The sequence below is a fragment of the Heptranchias perlo genome, chromosome 10, assembly GCF_035084215.1.
Source record: "Heptranchias perlo isolate sHepPer1 chromosome 10, sHepPer1.hap1, whole genome shotgun sequence".
Lineage (NCBI taxonomy): Eukaryota > Metazoa > Chordata > Chondrichthyes > Hexanchiformes > Hexanchidae > Heptranchias > Heptranchias perlo.
This window is the reverse complement of record NC_090334.1, coordinates 42,588,727-42,615,598: the sequence shown is the minus strand read 5'-3', so window position 1 is coordinate 42,615,598 and position 26,872 is coordinate 42,588,727. Positions and strand designations below refer to the sequence as shown.

The 26,872-nt window shown below is 39.7% G+C and overlaps 1 protein-coding gene and 2 non-coding genes across 3 annotated transcripts; all 3 read left to right on the top strand.

Annotated features, from left to right (window-relative positions):
• The first annotated feature begins 3,286 nt into the window (after positions 1-3,286).
• trnay-gua (transfer RNA tyrosine (anticodon GUA)) lies at positions 3,287-3,373 on the top strand. Its single transcript is given in 2 exon segments — positions 3,287-3,323; positions 3,338-3,373. It is a non-coding gene; the product is annotated as a tRNA-Tyr (tRNA).
• A 440-nt stretch (positions 3,374-3,813) lies between these two features.
• On the top strand, positions 3,814-3,886 carry trnak-cuu (transfer RNA lysine (anticodon CUU)). Its single transcript has one exon. It is a non-coding gene; the product is annotated as a tRNA-Lys (tRNA).
• A 1,673-nt stretch (positions 3,887-5,559) lies between these two features.
• Positions 5,560-26,504, top strand: psma3 (proteasome 20S subunit alpha 3). The gene is made up of 11 exons (XM_067991548.1): positions 5,560-5,747; positions 15,174-15,256; positions 17,055-17,178; positions 17,453-17,554; positions 19,306-19,379; positions 19,655-19,727; positions 21,076-21,141; positions 22,376-22,422; positions 25,341-25,408; positions 26,092-26,156; positions 26,251-26,504. Exons 1-11 carry the CDS (start codon positions 5,727-5,729, stop codon positions 26,293-26,295), a joined length of 768 nt encoding a protein of 255 aa, XP_067847649.1. The 5' UTR covers positions 5,560-5,726; the 3' UTR covers positions 26,296-26,504.
• The last annotated feature ends 368 nt before the right edge of the window (positions 26,505-26,872 follow it).

Below are 26,872 nucleotides of genomic sequence, written 5' to 3'. Positions count from 1 at the left end.
CGACATGAGGAATCATTGTTTTATGCGAGCTGTAATGATTAGGAATGCACAGCCTGAAAGGGTGGTGGAAGCAGATTCAATAGTAACTTTCAAAGGGGAAGTGGATAAATACTTGAAGGGAAAAATTTACAGGGCTATGGGGAAAGAGCAGGGGAATGGGACTAATTGAGTCGCTCTTTCAAAGAGCCGGCACAGACACGATGGGCTGAATGGCCTTTTCCTGTGCTGTATCTGCTATGATACTATGATATAGCCCCACCTCCCACAGTAGAGTAAAAACAATTCACCCAGCCTGCTCTATTCAAGAGCAATCCAGCTAGTCCCACTCCCCGCCCTATCCCCGTAGCCCTGCAAATCTTTTCCTTGGTTGGCTGTAATGATGCAGTTGTAGGATTTAGATACTAAATGGCACTATGGTGAGTCTCTCAAATGAATCTGGCAATTCCTACATTTGACTGGGTTTACTCCATTTCTAGAAATCTCTTATTATTTGTAAATAATATATTTTTGCATTATAAAATATTTTTAAAAAATTATATAATTTCATTTGTTGTACCCTTTCTGCTCTGTTCACATTCAAAGACATGCTCCCAGCCACCTGCTGCTTTTGTTCGGTTGTTGCGGTCTGTAGAATCTCCAAAATGTTGCTCCCAGCTCAGCCTTGGTTGTGCTCTTAGCTTTAAAATTAGCTCTCATCCCACTTTTCAGCCTCCACCCTACTCTCGATTGCAAATAATTTCTTTCTGATTCCACTTTCGGCTCTGCCTTCAGCCCACTCTTCAGCCTCTAACCCCGATTCCAGCTCTTTTTTTTTTAAATGGCCGATTCTTGGCTCTTGCTTTGCTCTTCATCCTCTGGCCATGATATGTTTGTGCACCATGATCTCTCTCTCTTCCTGAATGCCTTTTTCCCACAGCCTGATATGTTGCCTTTTAAATTCTCACTAATTTCTCATGACTTCCCCAAATCATTTAATTGAAGCAACACCCCAACCAAATTCTTACAAACCAAATAATCCATTCCCACAAAACATTTTGTCTCAACCACAGTAATGGTCAAACCCGATCCACTTCATTCTAAAATATTCTCTCATTTAGTGTGGGAAACACAACAGATCTGCCGATATTTTTTTATATACAGTGTATGGGGTGGATGGGGAGAGGACCTCTCTAAAGGGATGGGTGACTCTGTGGTAGCTGTTAGGCATGTGATGGTCTGTGGAATATAGATAACATTAGAACAAAAAAACATAAGAAATAGGAGCAGGAGTGTTCCACCATTCACTAAGATCACGGCTGATCTTCTACCTCAACTCCACTTTCCTGCCCAATCCCCATATCCCTTGATTCCCTTAGAGTCCAAAAATCTATCAATCTCAGTCTTGAATATACTCAATGACTGAGCATCCACAGCCCTCTGGGGTACAGAATTCCAAAGATTCTCAACCCTCTGAGTGGAGAAATTTTTCCTCATCTCGGTCCTAAATGGCCGACCCCTTATCTTGAGACTATGACCCCTAGTTCTAGACTCTCCAGCTAGGGGAAACAGCCTCTCAGCATCTACCCTGTCAAGCCCTCTAAGAATTTTATACATTTCAATGAGATTACCTCTCATTCTTCTAAACTCCAGAGAATATAGGCCCATTCTACTCAATCTCTCCTCATAGGACAGCCCTCTCATCCCAGGAATCAATCTAGTGAACCTTCACTGCACCCCCTCTAAGGCAAATACATCCTTCCTTAGATAAGGAAACCAAAACTGTACACAGTACTCCAGGTGTGGTCTCACCAGAGCCCTATATAACTGCAGCAAGATCTCCTTATTCTTATTCTCCAACCCCCTTGTAATAAAGGCTAACATACCATTTGCCTTCATAATTGCTTGCTGTACCTGCATGTTAACTTTATATGATTCATGTACAAGGACACCCAAATCCCTCTGGGTACCAACATTTCTTAGTCTTTCACCTTTTAAAAAATATTCTGCTTTTCTATTCTTCCTACCAAAGTGGATAATTTCACATTTCCCCATATTATACTCCATTTGTCACCTTCTTGCCCACTCACTTAACCTATCTATATCCCTTTGCACTATCTTTGTGTCCTCCTCACAGCTTACATTCCTACCTAGCTTTGTATTGTCAGCAAACTTGGATACATTACACTCAATCCCCTTATCTAAGTCATTGATATAGATTGTAAACAGCTGAGGCTCAAGTACTGATCCTTGCGGCACCCCACTAGTTACAACCTGCCAATCTGAAAATGATCTGTTTATTCCTACTGTCTGTTTTCTGTCTGTTAACCAATTCTCAATCCATGCTAATATATTACCCCAATCCCATGAGCCCTAATCTTGTGTAACAACTTCTTGTGGCACCTTATTGAATGCCTTTTGAAAATCCAAATATACTACATCTACTCGTTTCCCCTTATTTACCCTGTGAGTTACATCCTCAAAAAATTCTAATAGATTTGTCAAACACAATTTCCCTTTCATAAAACCATGTTGACTCTGTGTAATCATATTATGATTTTCTAAGTGCGCTGTTACTACATCCTTAATAATAGATTCTAGAATTTTCCGACGACTGATGTCAGGCTAACTGGCCCACAGTTCCCCGTTTTCTCTCTCCCTCCTTTCTTGAATAGCGGGGTTGCAATTGCTACCTTCCAATCCATGGAATCTAGGGGATTCTGGAAGATCAAAACCAATGCATCCACTATCTCTGCAGCCAGCTTTTTTAGAACCCTAGCATGTAGGCCATCAGGTCCAGGGGATTTGTTGGCTTTTAGTCCCACTAATTTCTCCAGTACTTTTTCTTTACTAATCTTAATTACTTTATGTTCCTCACTCTCATTAGACCCTTGGTTCACCACTATTTCCGGTGGGTTTTTTGTGTTTTCTACTGTGGTGACAGATACAAAATATTTGTTTGACGTCTATGCCATTTCCTTATTCGCCACTATAATTTCTGCTGTCTCTACTGCAAAGATAAACTCTACTTAATTTATTTTCCCAATTTCTTTTACATCAAAAAATCCATTAGTTGTGTAATAAAAATGTTAGAATTTAACCACAATTAACCATTAAATGTACAGATCCTAAATTTTATAAAGCCCCCCTTTATAAATGCACGATTAGTGGGTTGGGGCAGCACTGGGCATAAAGTAGCTGTCTGGACCCTGCTCCTTTTTTGGGGGTGCCGAAGTTTACATTAACAGAGCCTGTGGTGTCCGGGTCCTTAATCGCCTTGGACAGTTTTGAGCAAATCTTTTTCAACCGCCCTTCGATAGCTCAGCTGGTAGAGCGGAGGACTGTAGGACTCACTAGAGCCATCCTTAGGTCGCTGGTTCGATTCCGGCTCGAAGGACGTAACTTTTAAAGAATTCAGCGCATAGCTTGGATTTTCTTCTGTTTTTAGCACCGGAGCCTGTGTGTTTTTTCTGCTCTGTTTGTTTCCGCCTTTCGATTTATATTTCACCTCCCGTCACTCACACAGATTCAAGTCCCAGGCGGGATTCAACATGTAGGCCTCAAAACTGAACACTCCACCAGCTGGGTGCCGTTCATGAACTGCCGGAATGCCTGGCGCACAAGTGCCGTTTGAGCCGCAGAGTTCAGCCCAACACCGGGCCACCGACCCGCACCCCTCCAACCCAACACCGGGCCACCGGGCCACCGGGCCGCCGACCCGCACTCCTCCAACCCAACACCGGGCCGCCGATCCGCACCCAACACTAAAACCGTCGCAACTGATGATCTCATGGATGATGAAACACAAAGGCTGATGTGCACGAAGCAGCACACACAGCCCGGCTAGCTCAGTCGGTAGAGCATGGGACTCTTAATCCCAGGGTCGTGGGTTCGAGCCCCACGTTGGGCGATTCATTTTTGAAAAAGAATAATTTACAACATGTTTTATTGAATTTTACTAACATATTTAAAGATTATAAAGGATTTCAGATGAGGGAGGAATGGGTCAGAGGAGGAGCTGCTGTTTAGTGAACTGTGTCTGGCTGGGAAATTATCTTAGCCAGCAGGGGAGGGGTGTCGACGCACAGGAAGCCTGCCAATATGTGGGGTGGGACAAGGGGCAGTGCATGAGGAGGGGAATTCAGGGCAAAGGAAGACCAGCCAATGTGGGAAGGGATGTCAAGGCCAGTAGGGAAAGGGGATTGAGGGATGCGAAAGCCAGACAGCAGTGGAGCACGGACGTATCAAAGAAAAGAAAATACGACCAGGTCGGGCTTTGGGTGGCAGAGTGAAACGGACTCTACTCACCTCGGGGGAAGAAGGTAAGGAGTAATGCCCCACAAACAGGTCTAAGGCCCCCCCCCACACACACATCACGAAAAGATTAGAAGCTGACGGGCTGCAGCCAAGAATATTGGAGCAGCAGGTCTTGTGGTGGTTGATTGTGGAGGCAAATCTAGCCGGTCAAAGCCCGGGTACTCAGCTCAAGCATTTTCCACTGGAGCATTTGTCTGTGTCGCTTCTGGAGCCTCTGCATCATAGGTTTTTTATGTACAAAATAGAAACACTTTCTGACTGGAAGTTAATGAGCAGCACAGCCAGCTTTTGGTGTAACTCGGGCAGTTTGCGACGGTGTGCTGTAGCGCTCGGGAATTCCGTGTTTCAGTATCAGGAAAAGAAGTTTCTTCATGGGAACTGGCAGTAAAGTCTTTAATTCGGAAACATCCCTATGGAGAGAATGTTATCAGGTAGGACGAACAATTGCTTCTAAATTGAGTGAGTTGGCGAGTTCAGGGTGATTTTAAAATTCTCATCCTTATTTTCAAATCCCTCCATGGCCATGCCGCTTCCTAGCTCTGTAACCTTCTCCAGCCCTACAACCCTCAGAGATCTCTGCACACCTCTAATTCTGGCCTCTTGCGCATCCCCCATTTCCATCGCTCCACCTTTGGCCGATGTGCCTTCAGCTGCCTTGGCCCTAAGCTCTGGAATTCACTCCCTAAACCTCTCTACCTCTCTCTCCACCTTTAAGACGCTCCTTAAAACCTACCTCTTTGACCAAGCTTTTGGTCATCTGTCCTAATATCGCCTTATATGACAGGGTGTCAAATTTTGTTTGATAACACTCCTGTGAAGCGCTGTGGGAGTTTTACTACGTTAAAGGCGCTATATAAATGCAAGTTGTTGTTGTTGATTGGAGTTCGCCTGCCACAGTAATGTTGTAACCTAACTTTAGCCTCACCACCCCTCCTACAGGCGCACTAGCATTGGAAGATTGAACCACTGGCTGTTAATATAAACCAATAAACGCGGTTGATGTGAATACTGTCATGTGAATCAGCTAAAGTCAGTTTTATTGCTAAAAATGCTTTGTTTCCCTTTCTAGAAATAAATATACGTATAAAAAAGACTGTGATGGCTATAAATTGGAAAAAAAATATATAATACATTTTTATTTTGTATATTTTTATAAACTGATATCTGTGCATAAACCATTTAATTACTGGAACGTTACTTTGCTTGATACACGATGACATTGATCTTGGTCTCTGTCAGAGCCCTGGGACTCTCCCATCGGGGGAGCGCGCCCGCCTGGAGCGCGGTGTCGAGCAGAAAAGAACATTCTTGATTGGACAGGAGCCGTGCTCCAGTTGCACCAATCAGAAAGCGTGTTGTTGGCGGAGTGGCCGGGCCGGTAGAAGGGAAGAGTAAGCGGAGTGAGAGCCTCTCGTTATATTGCTTGGTCCGGAATGAGCTCCATCGGTACCGGGGTGAGTACTCGAGGACGGCGGGACTGTTTTTTTTGATGTGGCCGAGCGATCTGATGGGAAAATGTCGGAGGTTTACAGTTTGAGAGGGTTGTTTTCCGGGGCTCAGGCCTGTCACGGGCCTGGGTACACGGCGCTAGGCCGCGGGCAGCCGGTCTCTGCTCAGCCGGGTCTGCAATTTCACTCGAAGCAGCGCAACAGGCACCGGCTAACGGGCGGCTCGGAGGATCTCTCAGCAGCTTATAACACGGGCCAGGACACCCTCGTCGCATCTCTGCGAGTGAAGCTGCTGAGTCACCGGGAGCCGCCGCACTTAAAGCGAAAGTAACGGCGTGGGGGCGGATTCGGTGACGGCCGTGAGATCGCGATTCATTCTTAAAACTGGAGCACGGCGGAGATGGGCTTTCTGGTCGTCAGATGTGAATTTCGGGTTGAAAACGTCTGCTGCGTGTTAGGGGAAGACAACCTGATCTTAAAATTCGTATCAGTTTTCAGTTCGAAATGTGAACGGATTCGACGAACTACTTGTAAATTCCACATACACTGATTCACATTTAATAGCCTTTTTTTTACAGATCTTACTGATTCGTATCTTAAAATAAATGTATAAATAGGGGGTTCCTGAGTTTATGTCCAACCAGCCTTTCTCTTCCTCCTCTTAATGGATTGTTCCACTGATGTCATGGGTTGAATCTTGGCCATCATCCAATAGAAACCAACAAAAAAGAAACAAAATAATGTTGGGATGAAATTATAACGTAAATTTAGGATTTTAATGATTCATTAGCTCAAAGACTACAAGTGGTTGGGTTCGGATTTACTTTAGGAACAGGAGTAGGCCATTCAGCCCCTGGAGCCTGTTGCACCATTCAATTAGATCGTGACTGATCTGTATCTTAACTCCATCTACCTGCCGTGGTTCTGTAACTCTTAATATCCTTGCCTAATGAAAATCTCAACACTGACATTCTAGATTTTCAATTGACCTAGCCTCAACAACTTTTTTTGGGGGGTGGGGGGGGGGGGAGTTTTCCAGATTTCCACAACTCTTTGTGCAAAAAAGTGCTTTCTGGCATCACCTCGAATAGTTTAAGGTTATGCCCCCTTATTCTGGACTCCCCCACCTGAGGAAATAGTTTTTCTCTATCTATTCCTTTGATCATCTTAAACACTTCAATTACATCACCTGTAATCTTCAGTATTCAAGGGAATACAAGCCTAGTCCATGCAATCTGTTCTCATAATTTAACCCTTTTAGCCCAGGTATCATTCTGGAGAATCTGAGCTGCACCTCCTCCAAAGTTAATATCTTTTTCCTGGTGCCCAGAACTGAGTGCAGTACTCCAGATGGGGTCTAACCAGAGCTCTGTACAGCTGCAAAATAACTTCCACCCCTTTGTATTCCAGTCCTCTTGAGATAAAGGCCAACATTCCATTAGCCTTTTAAATTATTTTTTGTATTGTCCACTAGCTTTTAGTGATTTCTGTACTTGGACCCCTAAATCTTTCTGCTAGTCCACAGTTCTGAGCCTCTCGCCATTTAGAAAATACTCTGATTGTTCTTTCTTAGGACCAAAGTTGATGACTTCACACTTGCCCACATTGAACTCCATTTGCCACAGTTTTGCCCACTCACTTAATCTATCAATGTCCCATTGCAACATTGTGCTCCCATCTACACTATTTATACTACTTAACAGTGTCATCAGAAAAATTAAATATATGGCTCTCTATTCCTTCATCCAAGTCATTTTGTAAATATAGTGAAAAGCTGAGGCCCAGGGGACACCACTAGTCACATCATGCCAATTTGAATACATACCCATTATCTCTACTCTATCTCCTAACCAATTCCCTATCCAAGTCAGTAGGTTGCCTCCAATTCCATGCACACTCATTTTTGTTAAGTCTCTTATGTGGAACCTTGTCAAATGCCTTTTGGGAGTCCATATAAATGACATCCATAGACACTCCCTTACTACCACATTTGTTACCTCGTCAACAAATCAAATTAGGTTTGTTAGACATGACTTACTCTTTACAAATCCATCCTAGCGTTCTCTGATCAGCTCATGTTTGTCCAAATGCTCAGTCACTCTGTCCCTAATAATAGATTCTAGTAACTTCCCCACAACTGATGTCAGACTAATAGGCCTGTAATTTCCTAGTTTATCGCTCCTCCCCTTCTTAAATAATGGAGTGACATTGGCAGTTTTCCAATCCAAGGGGACAATTCCTGAATCAAGACTATTATTCCGTATTGAATTCATGACTTGGAGAGCTCTCCTTTATAATTCTATTTTATAAAATAAAAAGCCTAACTCTTAGGACTGGTAGACACAAACATAATTCCATTTGTTATGAAACTTACAAGTTACAATTCTTGGAAAGCATTTTTAACATTGAATATATAGTATATATTTTACTTTACTTTCCAAGAATTGTACCTTGTAAAGAAAGAACTTGCATTTATATAGCACCTTTCATAACCTTAGGAGGTACCAAAGTGCTTTACAGCCAATGAAGTACTTTTGAAGTGTAGTCACTATTGTAATGTAGGAAACGTGGCACCCAATTTGCGCACAGCAAGATCCCACAAACAGCAATGTTATAATGGCAAGATACTCATTTTAGTGATGTTGGTTGAAGGATAAACATTGACCAGGACACCGGAGAGAACTCCCCTGCTCTACTTTGAATAGTGTCATGAGATCTTTTACATCCAACTGAGAGATCTGATTTAACGTCTTGTCCAAAAGAAGGCACCTCCGACATTGCAGCACGTCCTCAGCACTGCACTCAAATGTCATCCTAGATTATATGCTCAAATCTTTGGTGTGGGATTTGAACTCTCAGCCTTCTGACTTAGAGGTGAGAGTGCTATCACTGAGCCATGGCTAACACCTAAGTTTCAAAACACAAGTAATTATGTTTCTATGTCCACTAGACCTAATCTCATTAGATGATTTGTTATTTTGTACATTGTGTGTTAGTGTGGGACATATATCCAAGTTTCAGTATTGAATTATGCTTTTGGTGAAATTTGGAAACGTGAAATGTACTATTATATAAGCTGAGGACGGTATATCTATTTTCATAGGTTTTAGCATTTTATTTTGCAAAAAGAAAGAGCCAGCTAAGTGGTTTAGTTAGTTTGAGGTCTCATAATTTTTAATATTGAACACTGTGAACACTTCACAGCCAATGAACTTCTTTTTGACGTGCAGTTACTGTTGTAATGTAGGGAACGTGTCAGCCAGTTTACACACAACAAGGTTCCACAAATGGCAATGAGAATAAAAGACCAGATAATCTGTTTTAGTGATGTTGGTTGAAGGATAAATGTTGGCCAGGATGTTATAAATGGATAGCTATGTGGTGAACGATAGAATACTAGAGCCTGGTCTTTAGTTGTTTCCAAGCCTTTATTCACAGATTTCCCTTACACACACCCCACACCCTAGATAAGCTCTCCTATAAAAAGGATACCAGAGAGTCCCCAATTGATACCCACCATCTGAATACAATTAACACTCATTGATTTTTTAAAAATTCGTTCATGGGATGTGGGCATCGCTGGCGAGGCCGGCATTTATTGGCCATCCCTAATTGTCCTTGAGAAGGTGGTGGTGAGCCGCCTTCTTGAGCCGCTGCAGTCCATGTGGTGACAGTTCTCCCACAGTGCTGTTAGGAAGGGAGTTCCAGGATTTTGACCCAGCGACGATGAAGGAACGGCAATATAATTCCAAGTCGGGATGGTGTGTGACTTGGAGGGGAACGTGCAGGTGGTGTTGTTCCCACGTGCCTGCTGCTCTTGTCCTTCTAGGTGGTGGAGGTGCTGTCGAAGAAGCCTTGGCGAGTTGCTGCAGTGCATCCTGTGGATGGTACACACTGCAGCCACTGTACGCCGGTGGTGAAGGGAGTGAATGTTTAGGGTGGTGGATGGGGTGCCAATCAAGCGGGCTGCTTTGTCCTGGATGGTGTCGAGCTTCTTGAGTGTTGTTGGAGCTGCACTCATCCAAGCAAGAGTATTCCATCACACTCCTGACTTGTGCCTTGTAGATGGTGGTGAATCACTCGCCGCAGAATAGCAAGCCTCTGACCTGCTCTTGTAGCCACGTATAAATCATACAATTAAGACAGGACACTTGATGAGCTCCCTTGCTCTTTGAATAGTGCTGTGGGATCTTTTATACCCACACGAGGGTTTCAAGTCTCAAAGCAGATGGTCCCACCTATGCTGACATTAACATTAAAAAAAAAAGTTGCTGGAGAGCAGAGGGGAAGCTTTCTCCCAATGGGTATAGACCAGTAATGCTGTAATATTATAGCCATATTGTGTTGTCGAAGCCAGATTCTTAATTTATACACAATTGGTTCTGAATGCTAGCATTGTGTATAGAGTGAAAATCATTACGTATGGAATTGATAGCTTTACTGTGCTCCACTGATAGCTGAGAGTTTATCTAGTGAGTAGCCGGGCTCTATACTAGACTCTTATCGGTGATCTGTGCTGAGTTAGCTGATTTCGGGCAGGGTGGGAGTCGGGTTGCAGTACCCCTGTTTAGGGAGGGGAGAATTGGTCAGAGTCTGTCCTACTGAATGCCATCTGGTAACTACTGTATGTATATAGTTGGGTGATTGGCGTCCATGGAACCACGCCCAGTGAGGGTGCTTTGATTGCTTATGAACAGGAATGATTTGTTGGTGTTGTAATGAATGCTTTTTGTAGAAAAATACTTTGTGCACAAATATAAGAATTATGTTAAAACCCCAAGGGTTATAGTACAGTCACTGTAAAAGTCACATTTTTGGAAAGCGTTTTTTGCTGTGTACTACCAGTGTAAATTTCATTAGGGAGTTTATCCTCTTGCAGGTTTCTCCGATTACTTCTGTGGAGAGAGAAACAGAGTTAATGGGCCAGAAATCACGCAGAGCAGCGTGGCAACTCTCACTGCAGCTCCTGCAAATCGAATTAACGAAAATACTTACTGCGGGCCCTGTGGCGTCGAATTGCTTGATTTTGAGCTTTAAAAAAATTATGCGCTATCAACCCAGCCTCTGAGCAGCGTGAGTTGATCCGCATGGAACAGTCTCTGAGAATAGAAGACACGCCCACAAAATCTGTCAGGAAAAGAAGTCACGCTCAGATTCAGGCTGCGTTGCTCAAGCATGCAAGCAGACTTCATTCATTTAAAGTTATTAATCTGAATGTCATTGTTAATAAAAAAAAATAAAAAAAATAAAAAGCCAAATAAATAATTGAATTAGAGACAAGGGAAAAATAATTTAAAAAATCATTAAAATTTTTTTTTAATGACCAAAAACAATTAAAATAAGGAGTAATATGAGACTTCATTTCTAGAGTGGTGGATAGGGCATTAAACTAATAAGGGGGGGTGGGGGGGGGTAGGGTTCAGGTAAGGGTAAATTTGTAAGTCTAAAGAGAAAAGTCAAGCCTGTAGAGAAGAGCAACGATTTGGGTAAAAACAAGCAGTGTGTGTCAGGAAGGGACAGAGAGTTTAGCAAAGGTAATAGGGTATAAGTGACTAAGGTCGCATCAGGGAAAAATAGTAAAAAGTTAAAATTAAAGGTGCTATATCTGAATGCACAAAGCATTCGGAACAAGATAGATGAATTAATGGCACTGAGATAAATGGGTTTGATCTTGTAGCCATTACTGAGACGTGGTTACAGGTGACCCAGGTTGGGAACTAAATATTCCAGGGTACTTGACTTTTTAAAAAGATAGGCAAGATGGAAAAGTTGCCGGGGGGTAAGCCCTGATAGTAAAGGATGAGATAAAGGCAGTAGTGAGAAAGGATCTTCGCTCAAAAAATCAGGATGTAGAATCAGTATGGGTGGAGCTAAGAAATAACAAGGGGCAGAAAACACTGGTGGGAGTAGTTTACAGGCCCCCGAATAGTAGTTATAGTGTTGGACAGAGTATAAATCAGCAAATTAGAGGAGCATGTAACAAAGGTAATGCAATAATCATGGGGGACTTTAATCTTCATATAGAGTGGGCAAACCAAATTGGCAAAATTAGATTGGAGGACGAGTTCATGGAATACATTCGAGACAGTTTTCTGGAACAGTATGTTGAGGAACCAACTAGGGAACAGTCTATTTTAGATCTAGTATTGTGTAATGAGACAGGGTTAATTAGTAATCTTATAATAAAGGATCCTTGGGGGTAGAGTGATAATAATATGATAGAATTTCATATTGAGTTTGAGAGTGATGTAGTTAAGTCCAAAACTAGGGTCTTAAATTTAAACAAAGCCAATTACGTAGGTACGAGGGGCGAGTTGGCTATGGTAGATTGGAAAATTAGATTAAAAGGTATGACGGTAGATAAGCAATGGTGAACATTTAAAGAAATAATTCATAATTCTCAACGAATATACATTCCTTGAGGAATAAAAACTCCACGGGTAAAATGATCCAACCGTGGCTAACTAGAAGTTAAGCATAGCATTAGATTAAAAGAAGAGGTTTACAATGCTGCCAAAAGAATAGTAAACTGGAAGATTGGGAGGGTTTTAGAAGTCAGCAAAGGTTGACCAAGAAATTGATAAAGAGGGGGACAATTGAATGAGAGTTAACTAGCAAGAAATATTAAAACAGATTGTAAGAGCTTCTACAAGAGTATGTAAAAAGGAAGAGATTAGCGCAAGTAAACATGGGTCCCTAGAGGCAGAGACAGGAGAAATTATAATAGGGAATAAGGAAATGGTAGAGGTGTTAAACAAATATTTTGTATCTGTCTTCACAGTAGAAGACACAAAAACATACTGGAAAAAGTGGGGAACTAAGGGTCTAATGAGAGTGAGGAACTTAAAGTAATTAAGATTAGTAAAGTAAAAGTACTGGAGAAATTAACAGGACTAAAAGCCGACAAATCCCCTGGGCCTGATGGCCTACATTCTAGGGTTTTAAAAGAGGTGGCTGCAGAGATAGTGGATGCATTGGTTTTGATCTTTCAGAATTCCCTAGATTCTAGAACGGTGCCTGTGGATTGGAAAGTAGCAAATGTAAGCCAGCTATTCAAGGAGGGAGAGAGAAAACGGGGAACTGTAGACCAGTTAGCCTGACATCAGTAGTAGGGGAAATGCTAGAATCTATTATTAAAGATGTAGTAACAGGGCACTTAGAAAATCATATGATTAGGCAAAATCAACATGGTTTTATGAAAGGGAAATTGTGTTTGACAAATCTATTAGTTTTTTGAGGGTGTAACTAGCAGGGTAGATAAGGGGGAACCAATGGGTGTAGTATATTTGGATTTTCAAAAGGCATTCGATAAGGTGCCACATGAGGTTGTTACAAAAGATTAGTGCTCATGGGATTGGGGGTAATATATTAGCGTGGATTAAGGATTGGTTAATGGACAGCAAACAGAGAGTAGGAATAAACTGGTCAATTTTGGGTTGGCAGGTTGTAACCACTTAGGTGCCGCAAAGATCAGTGCTTGGGCCTCAGCTGTTCACAGTCTATATATTAATGACTTAGATGAGGGGACCGAGTGTAATGTATCCAAGTTTGCTGACAATATAAAGCTAGGTGGGAAAGTAAGCTGTGAGGAGGACCCAAAGAAGCTGCAAATGGATACAGACAGGTTAAGTGAGTGGGCTAGAAGGTGGCAGATGGGGTATAATGTGGGGAAATGTGAAATTATCCACTTCGGTAGGAAGAATAGAAAATCAGAATTTTTTTTTTAAAAGTTGAGAAAGAGACTAAGAAATGCTGGTGGTCAGAGGGATATGGGTGTCCTTGTACATGAATCACAGAAAGTTAACATGCAGCTACAGCAAGCAGTGATGAAGCCAACTGGTATGTTAGCCTTTATTGCAAGGAGGTTGGATTATACGAGTAAAAAGGTCTTGCTGCAATTGTACAGAGCTTTGGTGAGACCACACTTGGAGCAGTGTGTACAGTTCTGGTCTCCTTACCGAAAGAAGGATATACTTGCCTTAGAGGGGGTACAACAAAAGTTCACTAGATTGATTCCTGGGATGAGTGGGTTGTCTTATAAGGAGAGATTGAGTAGAGGGGCCTATATTCTTTGGAGTTTAGAAGATTGAGAGGTGATCTCATTGAAATGTATAAAAAGCTTAGATAGGGTAGATGCTGAGGGCTGTTTCCCCTGGCTGGTGTCCAAAACTAGTGGTCATAGTCTCAAGATAAGGGGTCGGCCATTTAAGACTGAGATGGGGAAAAAAATTTTCATTCAGAGGGTTGTGAATCTTTGGAATTCTCTACCCCAGAGGGCTGTGCGTGCTCCGTTGTTGAGTATACTCAAGATAGAGATCACTGGATAGTTAGACTCGAAGGGAATCAAGGGATTGTGGGGATAGGGTGGGAAAGTGGAGTTGAGGTCGAAGATCAGCCATGATCTTATTAAATGGTGGAGTAGGCTCGAAGGGCCATATGGCCTACTCCTCCTATTTCTTATGTTTGAGATTTTACAGTTTATAAGTATATACAGTGCCGCGGTTGGGAAAGGGGGGAGGAGAGGAAAGAACAAAAGGGAAGGTCTGTGATAGGGTGGAGGGCAGGAGTGATTAAATAACAAAGGAGGTGACGATGGAAAGCGAAAGGGGATGGTAATGGAACAAATAAAGAAAGAAAAGATGAATCCAGAGGAGATGTAAATGGCAACAGCAGAACCAATATCAGCACCTGCTGTCTGAGAAAATGGGAGTGGTGATTATGATCTAAAGTTGTGGAACTCAATCTTCAGATCGGAAGGTTGTAAGTGCCTAATCGAATTGATTGTTATTGGGGGAGGGGTCATCAAAGAAAAATCTAAGCTTGTCTTCACCTGACATCCACATGTGCACAGTTCTGAATAATACTGTATAGTAGGAATGTCAATACTTTTGCCCATGGGCCACATGAGGGCCCCATGTCCAGACGGTTCTTTCTTACTAGCTGGTTTTTCATATTTGAATTTAGTAGCGTTGCAAAGGGCTGTGATTAATGCTGTTGCTTCACTGGTGGTTAAATTCTAAATCAGAAAACCATGATCTGTTCATATCAGCTTGAGATATATTCAAATTATTGGGAACATAGAGGCTGTACCTGTGTCACCCACACAGATTAAAAAGCTTGGACAACCCTGCTGTATAGTGACCATTTGCTGGAACCCTAGCTATTACTTTCTCTTTCAAAACCCCTGACCCAGAGATGCTGGCAATACTTTGTATCCTGCCCATCTGTGATACAGTGTGCATTTAGTGTGGTATTTTGATTTCCTCAACCACCATCAAAGTCTACCTATTTCTTCTGTGATTTTTAATTCTACAATACAAACTTCATTTTATTTTGTTGCACTGAAGAGGTGCCAGTTGATTTATATTTGAAGAGAATTTATAATTTTGATAAATTGTTTATGGCTGTATAAGAACATTTTTTGTTTTCCAGTATGATTTGTCAGCATCCACCTTCTCTCCTGATGGACGAGTATTCCAGGTTGAATATGCCATGAAAGCTGTAGAGAACAGTAGGTAAGGAACCTGTAATCATTACAGTAATGTGTTTCGTTGGGGCATATTTAATTTTCAGAAGTTTGTGAGGTTTAGCTAGTCTCATGCTAAGTGCTCCTTGCTGAGGAACGGTTCCACAGGCATCGGTTGGCCATGTGGCCATTATTCACATGCGAGGATCAATGTGTTGTTCAATTGTGGGGTATCATAACCAAACCAACCCTGTCATTGTTCGATGTCCATTCAATTGCTTCCAGAAGATGTTGCTGAATAGTGACCAGGAGCAGGAATCTTGGATGAGCACCCTCCCACACCCCCCCTTCAAACCAGGACCCTGAGGCCAATTCATTTTTAAATTTATGATTCAAGACTTATGTTCATTCCATTTGGTGAAGGTTGCCAAAATCTAGATTTTCACAGTTGAATACATGCAAGCGTTTTTTTTTAAAAGCAGAGTTAAAAGCTGCATTTAGAATATTTTCTCTAGTTTTGGGCGCCTTACTTTAGGAAGGCTGTTAAGGCCAGAGAGAAGAGATTCGTGAAGATAATACAAGGAATTAGAGGCTTTGGTTGTGAAGAGGGACTGGAGAAACTGGAGCTCTTTTCACTAGAACAAGAAGATTAAGAGGAGATCTGATAAAGATATTTAAAATTAGGAGAGGTTTCGATAAGGTAAATTAGGAAAAAGCTGTTTCCACTAGTCAATGACCAGAGAGCGTAAGTTTAAGATCATCACCAAAAGAACAAGGGGAGGGGAACTTTTTTAAACACTTTACCAGAAATATAATCCATAATAGCTTTTAAGAAGGAGGTGGCTAAATTACTTGAAAAGGAAAAAAAATAAATGGTATGGGGGTACGGGCAAAGTAATGGAACTGGTGGATAACTCTTTTAAAGCAGATACAGATGCAGTGGGCTTAATGGCTTCCTTCTGTGCTGTAAAATTCTATGAAAAATGATCCCAGCCTGCTAGTGATACATGTTAACAAAAGTTATGCTGTGAATTACTATGGTTACTGCTAAATATTACATAAAAAACTGAGATGACTAAGTAGCTTTGTAATTTCTAATCGATTTCCATGGCATTGCTTATTGTGTTAATTTGTGATGGCTGAAGTGTGATCGGAAGTAATTGTGACCCATACAGGAAGTGCAAGCTACATACAAGACCAATTAATTTTGCCACTGAACGTTACAATACATAGTTCTCATTTCAACAATTCTTGCACCTTTTTTTTATTGAAACAAGAAAAAAAATGATCATCTTGATGTAGTGGACAAAATGAATTATATCCCCAGCCTCTGAGGAATTTGAATATTCTTTCCCCTTTTTGAAAGAGGAAGGTATTTTAACTAGGATCTCAGTATTATGAATGGTAGGCACTGATCCATGGAAGTATTCTAAGTATACTTTTTTTTAAAAAAAAGTATGTCATTGAATTCCCTTTCTCATATTTATATCCCCTATTTAAATGATACTGATGTTAATTAAGGAAATTTTCTGGGAGCGTGCATGCTTAACAATTGTGTCCATGGGACCTGTTTTCAATCTGTCTTTTTAGGAAACTTAGCTAAAACAGGGACCAGTATGAAAATAGACTGATCACACTGTTATCACAGGGAGAATCCTGTGACTAGGAACATTTGAACACAATTAAACTTCCCTATGTAAGATTAAGTATTTACCACATAACTGAGAATTCAGCCCTCGTTTAAAATAAAAAAAACATACAAATGTTTGTGATTCAAAACCTGAACCTTAACCTTTTTCCTATCCAACTCAGCACTTAATGTGTTTTCTTTTGATTTAATTTCACAGCACAGCCATTGGGATTAGGTGTAAAGATGGAGTAGTGTTTGGAGTAGAAAAATTGGTCCTTTCTAAACTGTATGAAGAGGGCTCCAACAAACGCATATTTAACATCGATCGTCATGTAGGAATGGTAAGAATTTTATATGTAGCCTTCCCCAAAAAAGCCATGTCAGTTTGTTTTACTTTCACCTCACATTCTTGTAGCACAAGAGGGTTGTTGCAGATCAGTAAAGCTATGAGCCCAGTGTACAAAAATGTATTAGGTGTGTAAAGAATCAGTATTGAATAGAACACTGTTGTTAAAATTTGCAGTGTTATTACAATAGTGTACCAAACTTTGAATTGAGTATAGGTCTAACGTTTTCAAAACTGACATTACAATAAGCAACTTTTTCATCCCACAGGCAGTAGCTGGTCTTTTGGCAGATGCACGGTCTCTTACTGATATTGCAAGGGAAGAAGCTTCTAACTTTAGATCCAACTATGGATATGATATTCCACTGAGGGTATGAGATTTATTTAGCACAATGTTATTTTAGTACAGCTTTGAATTTCTAATGGGTAAATTGCACAACATAACATCTAAAACTTAATCTGGTGACTAACCATGGAACAATGTATTATCCACAAATGCATCTTAAACTGCCCCAAGTGCATTTTTTTCTGCTAAATCTCCTCTTTTCCCCACCCCCCCCCAACTCTCCTGGAGGTATTGACTCCCTCCAGCGGTATGATCCCATGGCTGTCGGGCACTGTTCCTCAGCCAAATTGCCATTTTTAAAATATGAGTCTGGGCAAAGTCAGCAGGCTATTTAACCACAAGGGCATTGCCATATGCCCCCACACATGCATTTCCAACAGAGGTTCCTGGATAGCAATGAGGAGTGGTGAACCGTGACATTTTTTAACCCCCCTTTCTCTAATACTGAAATGCTGAGGCTAATTGCAATATACCTACTGCTGCATTCTGAGATCAAGAAACTCAGCAAAAACTGGGGATTGAACCTGGAGACTTTCTGGTCTGTGTGGTTTAGCTACTTACTAGATAAAAGTTGTTGAGCTAACAGAAGAGTGAATTGCAATGTTTCTCTTGAAAATGCATACATCAACAATCGAGCAAACGTCTGCATTAATATTGGAACTAACACTTTGCAGCTCTCCCAACTTGGCCATTCTTGTCCAGTTCCTTTCTGCAACTACCTTGACTATAAAGTTAAAACCCAAGCAGACCCAACCCATTAAGTGTACTACAAAGTGTCTTGCTATTTATATTCTAGGTCAGTGTTGTCCAATAGAAATTGCTGATTAGGCACAGGTGTGGCTACAGCGATACCATTTTAGCCACGTGCGCTAATTTTAGTAGAAAACGCCATACATACACTCTCAATCCAGGTAGATGTATATCACGTGTTTATTTACCGAACAGACATCTACTGCCACTACCAAGGAAATAAAGCATTCACGGCAATCAAAAAACACCCGTACACTCTGCTTTTCGTCTCACCGTTATACCAACAAATGCACAAAAAGGTGAAAATACACGTGCATAAGCCGTGTAAATGAGTATTGAGATCACCTGATCAACGAGTGTATCTATTGCTTATCTTTAATTTACAAAACAGAAATGCAATTAGTCACATCTGGATTCCCAATTAGCCATATGAGGATGACGTATTGGACAACACTGCACTAGGTGATTGCCCTTGCTTACATTTTCCAATTTTGAAATCTAATTACCTATAAAAATACTTAATTATCTCCTTGTGGAATGAGTAGTTTTTTTAAATATTTTTTAAAAAAAACCTTACAGGGATTATGACATTTTTCTCACTTGTGAAATAAATAGATTGGACACTGTTGGAAGTTTTGACTCTCTCATTACCTTTTTTTCCCATGCAATAGTTTTTGAAAATGGGAAAAAAAAGTGAAGTCTAATGCTTAAGGAATGAAGATTGTATTTAAAAATCTGAAGCACCAATCTGTTTTGTATGCCTGAAGTTTGTCCCTGTAATTTAAAGCTACTTGGTACCTTCACCAAAATTTGCCAATAATTTCAGAGGTTCATCCATTACTAGAATTTATTGTACTTAGAAACATAGTTATTTGGGCTAATATAGAATGCTGATATATTTCAAAGTTATCACAAATCCCCTGTGTCTATTTTGAATTTTACTTGTTTAAACTGCAGATCGTTCTGCTTTGTGAGCATGATACTAAAGTTGATACTCTAGTCTTACTAAAAATTTCTTTTTTTAAGCATCTGGCAGACAGAGTAGCAATGTATGTCCATGCATACACATTATACAGTGCTGTGAGACCATTTGGAAGCAGGTAATTTTATTGTACAATTACTACCATACAGTGATTTGAAAAGTATTATGTGTATACACTTGATCTCAGCTGTATTTGGGGGGGGTGGGGAAATGTGAATAAACAGCTAAAAGATTGTGTGGAACTTTGGTGTATGATGTTTGATAAATGAGGAAATTTGCAAATCACTTAACTATACAAAATATTTTGCATTATAATAATAGAATTTTTAGATACATTTATTCAAGTTGAAAATCTTAATGATGCATTTATTCCAAAATTTTGTTTCTTTATAGCTTTATTATGGGGTCTTATGACAAGGATGATGGAGCTCAGATGTATATGATTGATCCTTCAGGAGTGTCCCATGTAAGTGTGTCTCCAATAATATGTTCCTAGTCCTTTTTTCCAATTCACCCTTTGGAAAATTGATATGTAGCAGTGGTGTTAAAGAAAGTTACCAGATACTGACTAAACTTCCATTAGCAGAAAGATGTTAATTTTTAATATTGATGGGAAGAATGAAGAGACATTGCTATAAATCTAAATCTGCATAATTGTACTTCCGGATTTAAAAAGTGCCTAAAAGCGAACGGACCCTGTGAGCACTTTGTAAACCAAGTTTGATGCTGCACAGGAATTACACTCTGTGCAGTGTCAAACTTAGGTGGAATTAGACTTCCTTCTCCACGCCACTTTACTCAAGTCTCTTTAGATCCTAACTCCAGATTTGCATTGCAAGTTTAATACTGGTGTGGCAGAAATTGCACTGGTGCCAAGTATGCAATGTAAATGCATCCTAATATTTGGATGTCATTTAATAAATTGCTTTTTAATCTTTTTGTTCAGTTCTGTATTTTCAGTTGTCAAATTGGCTGTAGTATATGATTTTTGAAATAAATGGAAACTTAAAATTGGCAAAAGTGTCTTCTTCTGGGATGTCCTGTGTACAGATTACAGTGTCAAATATTTTGTGTTTTCAATTGCAGTCTCTAACAAAAAACCTAGAATTTTCCTGCTTGTTTTCCTATTTTTTTTCTTCCTCGTCCTCCCTTTGCTTTTTGGATTATTCTTGGCTGAAGGGGAAAATAGGTGACTTAATTGTGGATATTAGGGCAGCGAAGTGTTTCAGAATTTCTTACAAGCCCCAAAGCTCCAAAATTTTGTTGTCCTCACTTAAGTATGGCATATTCTATTGAACTATATGTACTACAGTCTGATTAGAAATGAGATTTTTTCAACAACCAGAAATGCTTCCTGTTATATTGTAGAGGAGATTAAACTGCAGAATATTGTATAACCTTACATTTATGGTGTGATGTTGGCTTTGGAAGCCTTTTAAAGAGAGGTAAATGTATAATATCTCACAATGACGTCAAATACTATAATAGCTGCACTTAGCCTACATACTATTAGCATTTTATGTCATGTCCTCTGAGCTCACCTCATCACAAACTATTATGTGCCCAAAGGGGCCAGGCAGACCTCTCCCAGTTCAATTGTGGAGCCAGCTGCTAGGTTTGTAAGAGCAGTGGCAGTTTATTATCCGGATGAACCGCTTTGTGATAAGCTGCTGTGAGAAAATGTACACACTTCTCAGATCATAGGATGAATGTGTGCTACATGTGATTTCCTTTTTAATGACTGGCATTTATTTCCTGCATGAATACTGGAATATTTTGTGGTTAAAATTCTGATTTAATTTATATTTCTGTAGGGTTACTGGGGATGTGCAATTGGAAAAGCTAAAGAAGCAGCAAAAACAGAGATTGAGAAGCTGCAGGTAAGCCAGAAAAATTGAAATGGATATAATGAGGGAATGTAACTAAGGGGTACGAGAACAAATTAGGTAATGAAGTGAGGTTTTAGGGACATAGGTTGGAAAGAGACTGGTGTGGATTAACAGATAAAGCAAGAACTTGTGCAATAGATTCACTACTTAACTGTCAGCCTAATGAAAGTTTTTTGCTGTGAGTTAGTGTTATTCAGCATTCTGATAGGCCCTTTTATATATGGTCTTGACACAGTCTTGGGCATTGCAATGTGTCTGCCAGAATTTACCCTATTGCAGTAGTACAAGTATATGGTACATTATTGGGAGACACACTGCATAATAAATCTGCTAAAACAAGGTATTTAATAGGAATAAATGGCTGGAGCCCTGTTGCAGGAAATGTGAAACGGTGCTTTACAGTTCACCTCCTGCATATAGTTGTTAAAAGGTTAAATAGCAGAAGAAAGTCTCAAGCATCCTTAATGTAGTAGTAGGAACATCATAGCAGGCAGCACAATCTTAAATTGGTCAGTAATTTAAGACAGTTTCCTTGATATGCTTTTCAAGGGTTGAGTTTCCAAGATCGGTTAGAAAATACTAGCAACCCTCCCATGATATTGATCATCATGAGTTATACCATGTAACAAATGTTTTCCTGTTGAGGTGGAGCTGTATTTAAGTGGTCTGTCCCTTTGAGGCCACAAAGTATCGTTGCAGTAGATAAATGGCCCAAGTTTAATTGGAAACTGCTGGTAAATTTCTTGCTCTTGGTCAATGAAAAATTAAATGACTGCCATTCATTCAAAGTATTTTTTTTTTAAAAAGACTGTAGAGTGGCATCTAGAGCAGATGCTCTCAAAACCTTTATATAGATAAATCTATAGAATAAAAATCTGTATTTCCTGTCAACTTTTTCTGTGAAATTCCTATATCAAAATTTACAACTGCCTATGTAAACTTGTCACAATGTAATTACACACCTCTGCCAGTGGAGGTACTTCAGTGTGACATTTAAATGTAGACAGGAATTTATAATAGAAATACTTAATAAGGACATACTGTTCGACTTTAAAATGGAGGCTGAATTGTGACATTGTGCCCTGGTCCAATTATCCCTTAACTCCACTTAGTCTTGACTTGCAGTGTACTAGAGATTATTTGTAGGGAATATATGCAGGTGATGAATCGACTAGTGTATATACACAAGATATTCACTTTCTTTACCCCCCATTCTGCTTTACAGATGAAAGACATGACTTGCAGAGAAGTGGTTAAAGAAGTTGCAAAAATGTAAGTTTATAATTTCTCAAGATTGGCTAGAATGCATTTTGAGATCTATTTAGATTTTCTATGGCTTACCAGTCTTGCTGTCGTAATACCAATTAAGTGATAGATTTACTTTAACAGCTACTGCAGTAGCAATTTTTCAGTTTGCTCCCCACCTCTCCTGAAGGTGTGACCCGTACTTAGGTACGGCCCATAGATCCCAGCAGCCCTCTGCAGTCTTTGTTTGTGAGCATACACTATTAGTGTCAAGTTGTTTCGAGGAGTACGTACATCACAGGTGGCCCACTCATCCTCACCGTGTCTCTACATGCATTTTGCACCAGTGGTCTCTGTTCAGGAATGTGAAGTGGGGACCTTGATGTTGTCTTTCTCCCTAGCCCAGGGACTGCCCTGGCTGAGACCAGCAGACTTGGCAAAAATTAGGTATTGGACCGAAACCTTGCTGATGTATTTCAGCAGAATATATCCTCACTATGACATGAGGGGTGCACCCATGACAAATGTATATGAAAACTTAACTCTTAATTTTAAATGCTTAAATGTAATCTTTTAACCCAATTTTTAATTTAATATGTAAGTTACTATTGACATTGCTGTGTATAGAATAACCATTGTGAGCAGTAGCTTACTGAAAATTAACTATCTTTTGATGAGATTACTTAAACATTCACTACTGAAAAAGTTTCATAGAATCCTAATCCTGAAGTATTGCATACAAGCTGCTCTTGAATGTTATAGCAGATATTTTAGTGACACTTGTCACTTTGCAGTGAGAAGCTACTATTATGTGTTTGCCACATACAATATATTCTATTGAGATTTAATGACTTTTCTGGAAGTTGCAAGCAAATTGTGAACAAATCTTAGTGTACCTGATCTTTTTTGTTTAGGGATCAAAACAACAATAACTAAGGGGCTGGAACCTACAATTTATTTGTCCAGACTAGCAGGCAACGTTCCTTTTAAAGACCAGAACTTGTGATAATGATGCAGTTCTCCTTTTGACATCAGGATGTATTATATCTATTCTCAGTTGTAGATTTATGAGTGAATACTTTTCCTTTTGACCTAGCTTGACAGTTGCAATCTCAAGGAAAAGGGAAAGAAACTAGAATGCAGGCACCAACATGAAAAAGATTTATTTTCTTTTGATATTCTAAACTTTGATTACTGGTCCTGATAATACCTCAAAAATAACTCTTCCTTTTTTCTATTCACCACCTTCTCTCGAAGTGCTAACTACCTTCTGGTACCTCCCCCAAGTGGCCATTATTTCTGTCCAAGTTTTAGCAGATATTTGACAAGCACAGCATCACATCTGCCATATCCTGCCCTCAAAAGTACTTTAAGTAGGGGTTATTTGATGATAATTAGGAGTGGGAAACCTGGCTGATTTTTGGCTTCCCGAACTCAGGAGTGTTGGCCAATTGTAGTGCTCCCACTGCAGAGTCTGGTGGTCAAACAGGACTTTCCTGATCTGTATGGCTTAGCTAATCACTGGATAAACTCTTGGAAGTTTACATAATTTAATCTTTACTGTTTTGTTGTATGCAAGTCAAGACTTGACTGGTTTGAAGTGGAATAACCCAATTCGATAGTCAAAATATTAATTAGGCTGTAATTGAGGAAGGACTGTATAACGAGTTAACTTTCACCTACGGAACCTAGGTTTCAATCCCACCCAGGCTGAAGGAAGAAAAGTGTGCTGTCTCTGCAGGATGCAAGGATCCCTTGTGAAGTGAGTTTAGGCAAATTCAAAACACCTAAACTAATTTCACTGGGCTTACAGCAGAAAACTGTTCAGGGGTGAGTATGTGGGAAATAGAAGAGCACCCACTGCTACACCAGTGTGAATTTTCTAAGTTTGGGGTCTTGGTACACTATTATGCCAGAATATGTATTTTCTTCACATCCAGGAGTGTTTGCTCACCTCTTGTCATCCAGTGCCAGAAACAGAGTGTTTCATTTTGCCTCACTGATGCTATATAATTTTTAAAAAACAGGCTGATATGGTTATGAAACAAATTGAGGGAAACAGTAATCTGTACTGTACAGGTAGAGATAGTTAAGTGTGAAATATGATTAAGACAGCTGCATATGTTAGCACTCCAGTATCCAGCATGAGGGCTAAATTGTGGAATTACTCGACAGTGGGTTAGATGTGCCTAACTGCAGAGGTTGAGGCTAAAATTGCCCAATAGAAGGAAACAAAAATACCATGGGCCTGTTTCCATGTACTCCTAAGCACAAGTTGGAAGGCTGATGAATGTGCAGTGATGTAACCCAATTGATTTAGAATATTAATGTTGATTTTTTGCAAAAGCAAAATTTAAAAACTCAATCTTAAAAACAGGGCTGTTAGCCTAATATACACACAGGCTAGTAGCAATTGATTGCAAAGTAAAGGTAGGTGGAACATGTGTTACTTTTAACAACATTTTAGAATATTGGCCTCTAGACCAAGACTTATCAGTTCAAATTAAATCAAGATATATTTGATCTTGTTTGTAATCATTGTTTTGTTTCTCAGCTAGACCACCAGATGGAGCACCACTAATCTGTTCAGAAATGTCTGTCAATTAGTGGTGTGGCCTGGAATGTGCACCCTCTAGGAAAGAAATAGGAGACTTCTAGATGTAGTGTGCCAATAGTATGTCCCGACAAATGTAATATTAGTTCTACATTTAGATGTGGTGAAGACAGTTGAAAGATTTTTTTAAAATTGAAGCCTAAGAAGAATTAGTGACTGATAAACCAATGTGGTTCATTTAAAAAAAGTTAGTTCTTAATTATTTTAATTTTTCAAAGTTCATTTTGGTAAATGTACACTTGTGTGCCTTCCCCCTCTGACAATATAGACACTTGTTGAAACTTTTGTACAAATGCAATAATTTTTAACTATCTACCATTTTCATCTTTAGAATCTACATAGTCCATGATGAAGTAAAGGATAAATCCTTCGAGCTGGAGCTAAGCTGGGTTGGAGAAAGTAATGTCTTTTTAAATTCTGTGTACAGTGATATTTTCTTTATCTTTTAACAAACAACTTGGTGTGTCATCCTTTTAAAAACAGTAGCAATTTTGAATGCTCCACAGTTTAAAAATATCCACATTGGGGGGAATATTTTAATAGTTAACATTTCTTCTGATAATTTTGTTCCAAGTCACCTTTGCATGTTGATCAAACATTTCTGCTCAGGAAACAAAGGCTTTGTTACAATCTCAAATTTGCTTTTTGAATCAGTGATTGGAGCAACTTTTGTTATCAAACCAAACTTGTACTCAATGAGACTGCAAGCAAGGGGGTTTCAGTTCAAATTGATGGCACACTTGAGTTGATCTTCTGTGGCAGACTGTAATCTGGTATGAGCTAGACAAGTCTGCAGTACTCCAAACTGCTGTTAATAATTCATCAGACAACTGGGTCATTGGTACAAGATTGAAGGGGAGACCTGTTATTTGGGTCTGTGATTCTTCAAACTCAACTGTAGATAACCTTACAAGCCAGTGCCTTAATAGATAGGGTGGTCCAAGGACCGTTCAAGCTTGATAAACTCTTAGCAGTACACCTATGCACATTTAGAGTGTTAGACATTCAGCTGATTTGGGAGTAGAGGATTGAAAGATTTTTACTTCTTGATAATTCATATTTCAATATGTCTTTCTTTGCAGTTACAAAAGGCAGACATGAGCTTGTACCTAAAGATATCAAAGAGGAAGCAGAAAAATATGCCAAAGTAAATACAATTATAGCAATCTTACAAATTTCATAATGTAGCTTTTCACTAGCTTTGCTTAATGCATCCTCACTGGACTTATTTTCTTCCATAGGAATCTCTTGAGGAAGATGACGAATCTGATGAAGACAACATGTAATTAGTTTCTTTGAAATATATACTGTTTAAAACTGAACTCCTGCCTTTTTTCTTTGTATTTTTAAAATTGAAATCACAGTTTGTTTTCTAATGTCTGTAAATTTGAATGTTACAAAATACTTGTAGAAATGGATCTGGAGACAACTTCCCATGGTTAAAAGATGTAATGCTATGTCAGATAGTGACCAAAATAAAAATCTTGTCTACTGACTTAGTTTATTTTGCTTAATAGGACTTTATTGCAGAGAAGCAGTATGGTTTGTTTGGAGTTATGGCTCTTGTTACTATATCTACATTCAATTTGTAGCCAAGTTTAATGTGGTCTGGAGCTGCAGCTCAACTAGAGCTTGGTCACTTTTTTTTTACTAAAGCTGATGGGTTTATAAAATAGGATCTTGGAATAGGATTTTTTGGGGGGGGATGGGGAAGGAAACAGGTGGAAAACATTTTTATATGCTTTTTGTAGCAAAGGTTGCTAATGTGAGGACGAACAAAAGGAGGAGACACCAAATAATAGGTAATAGTGCTCAAGTTAGAATTTCTCAGTTTTATCTGCCAAAGTTAATAAGTGGCACCAC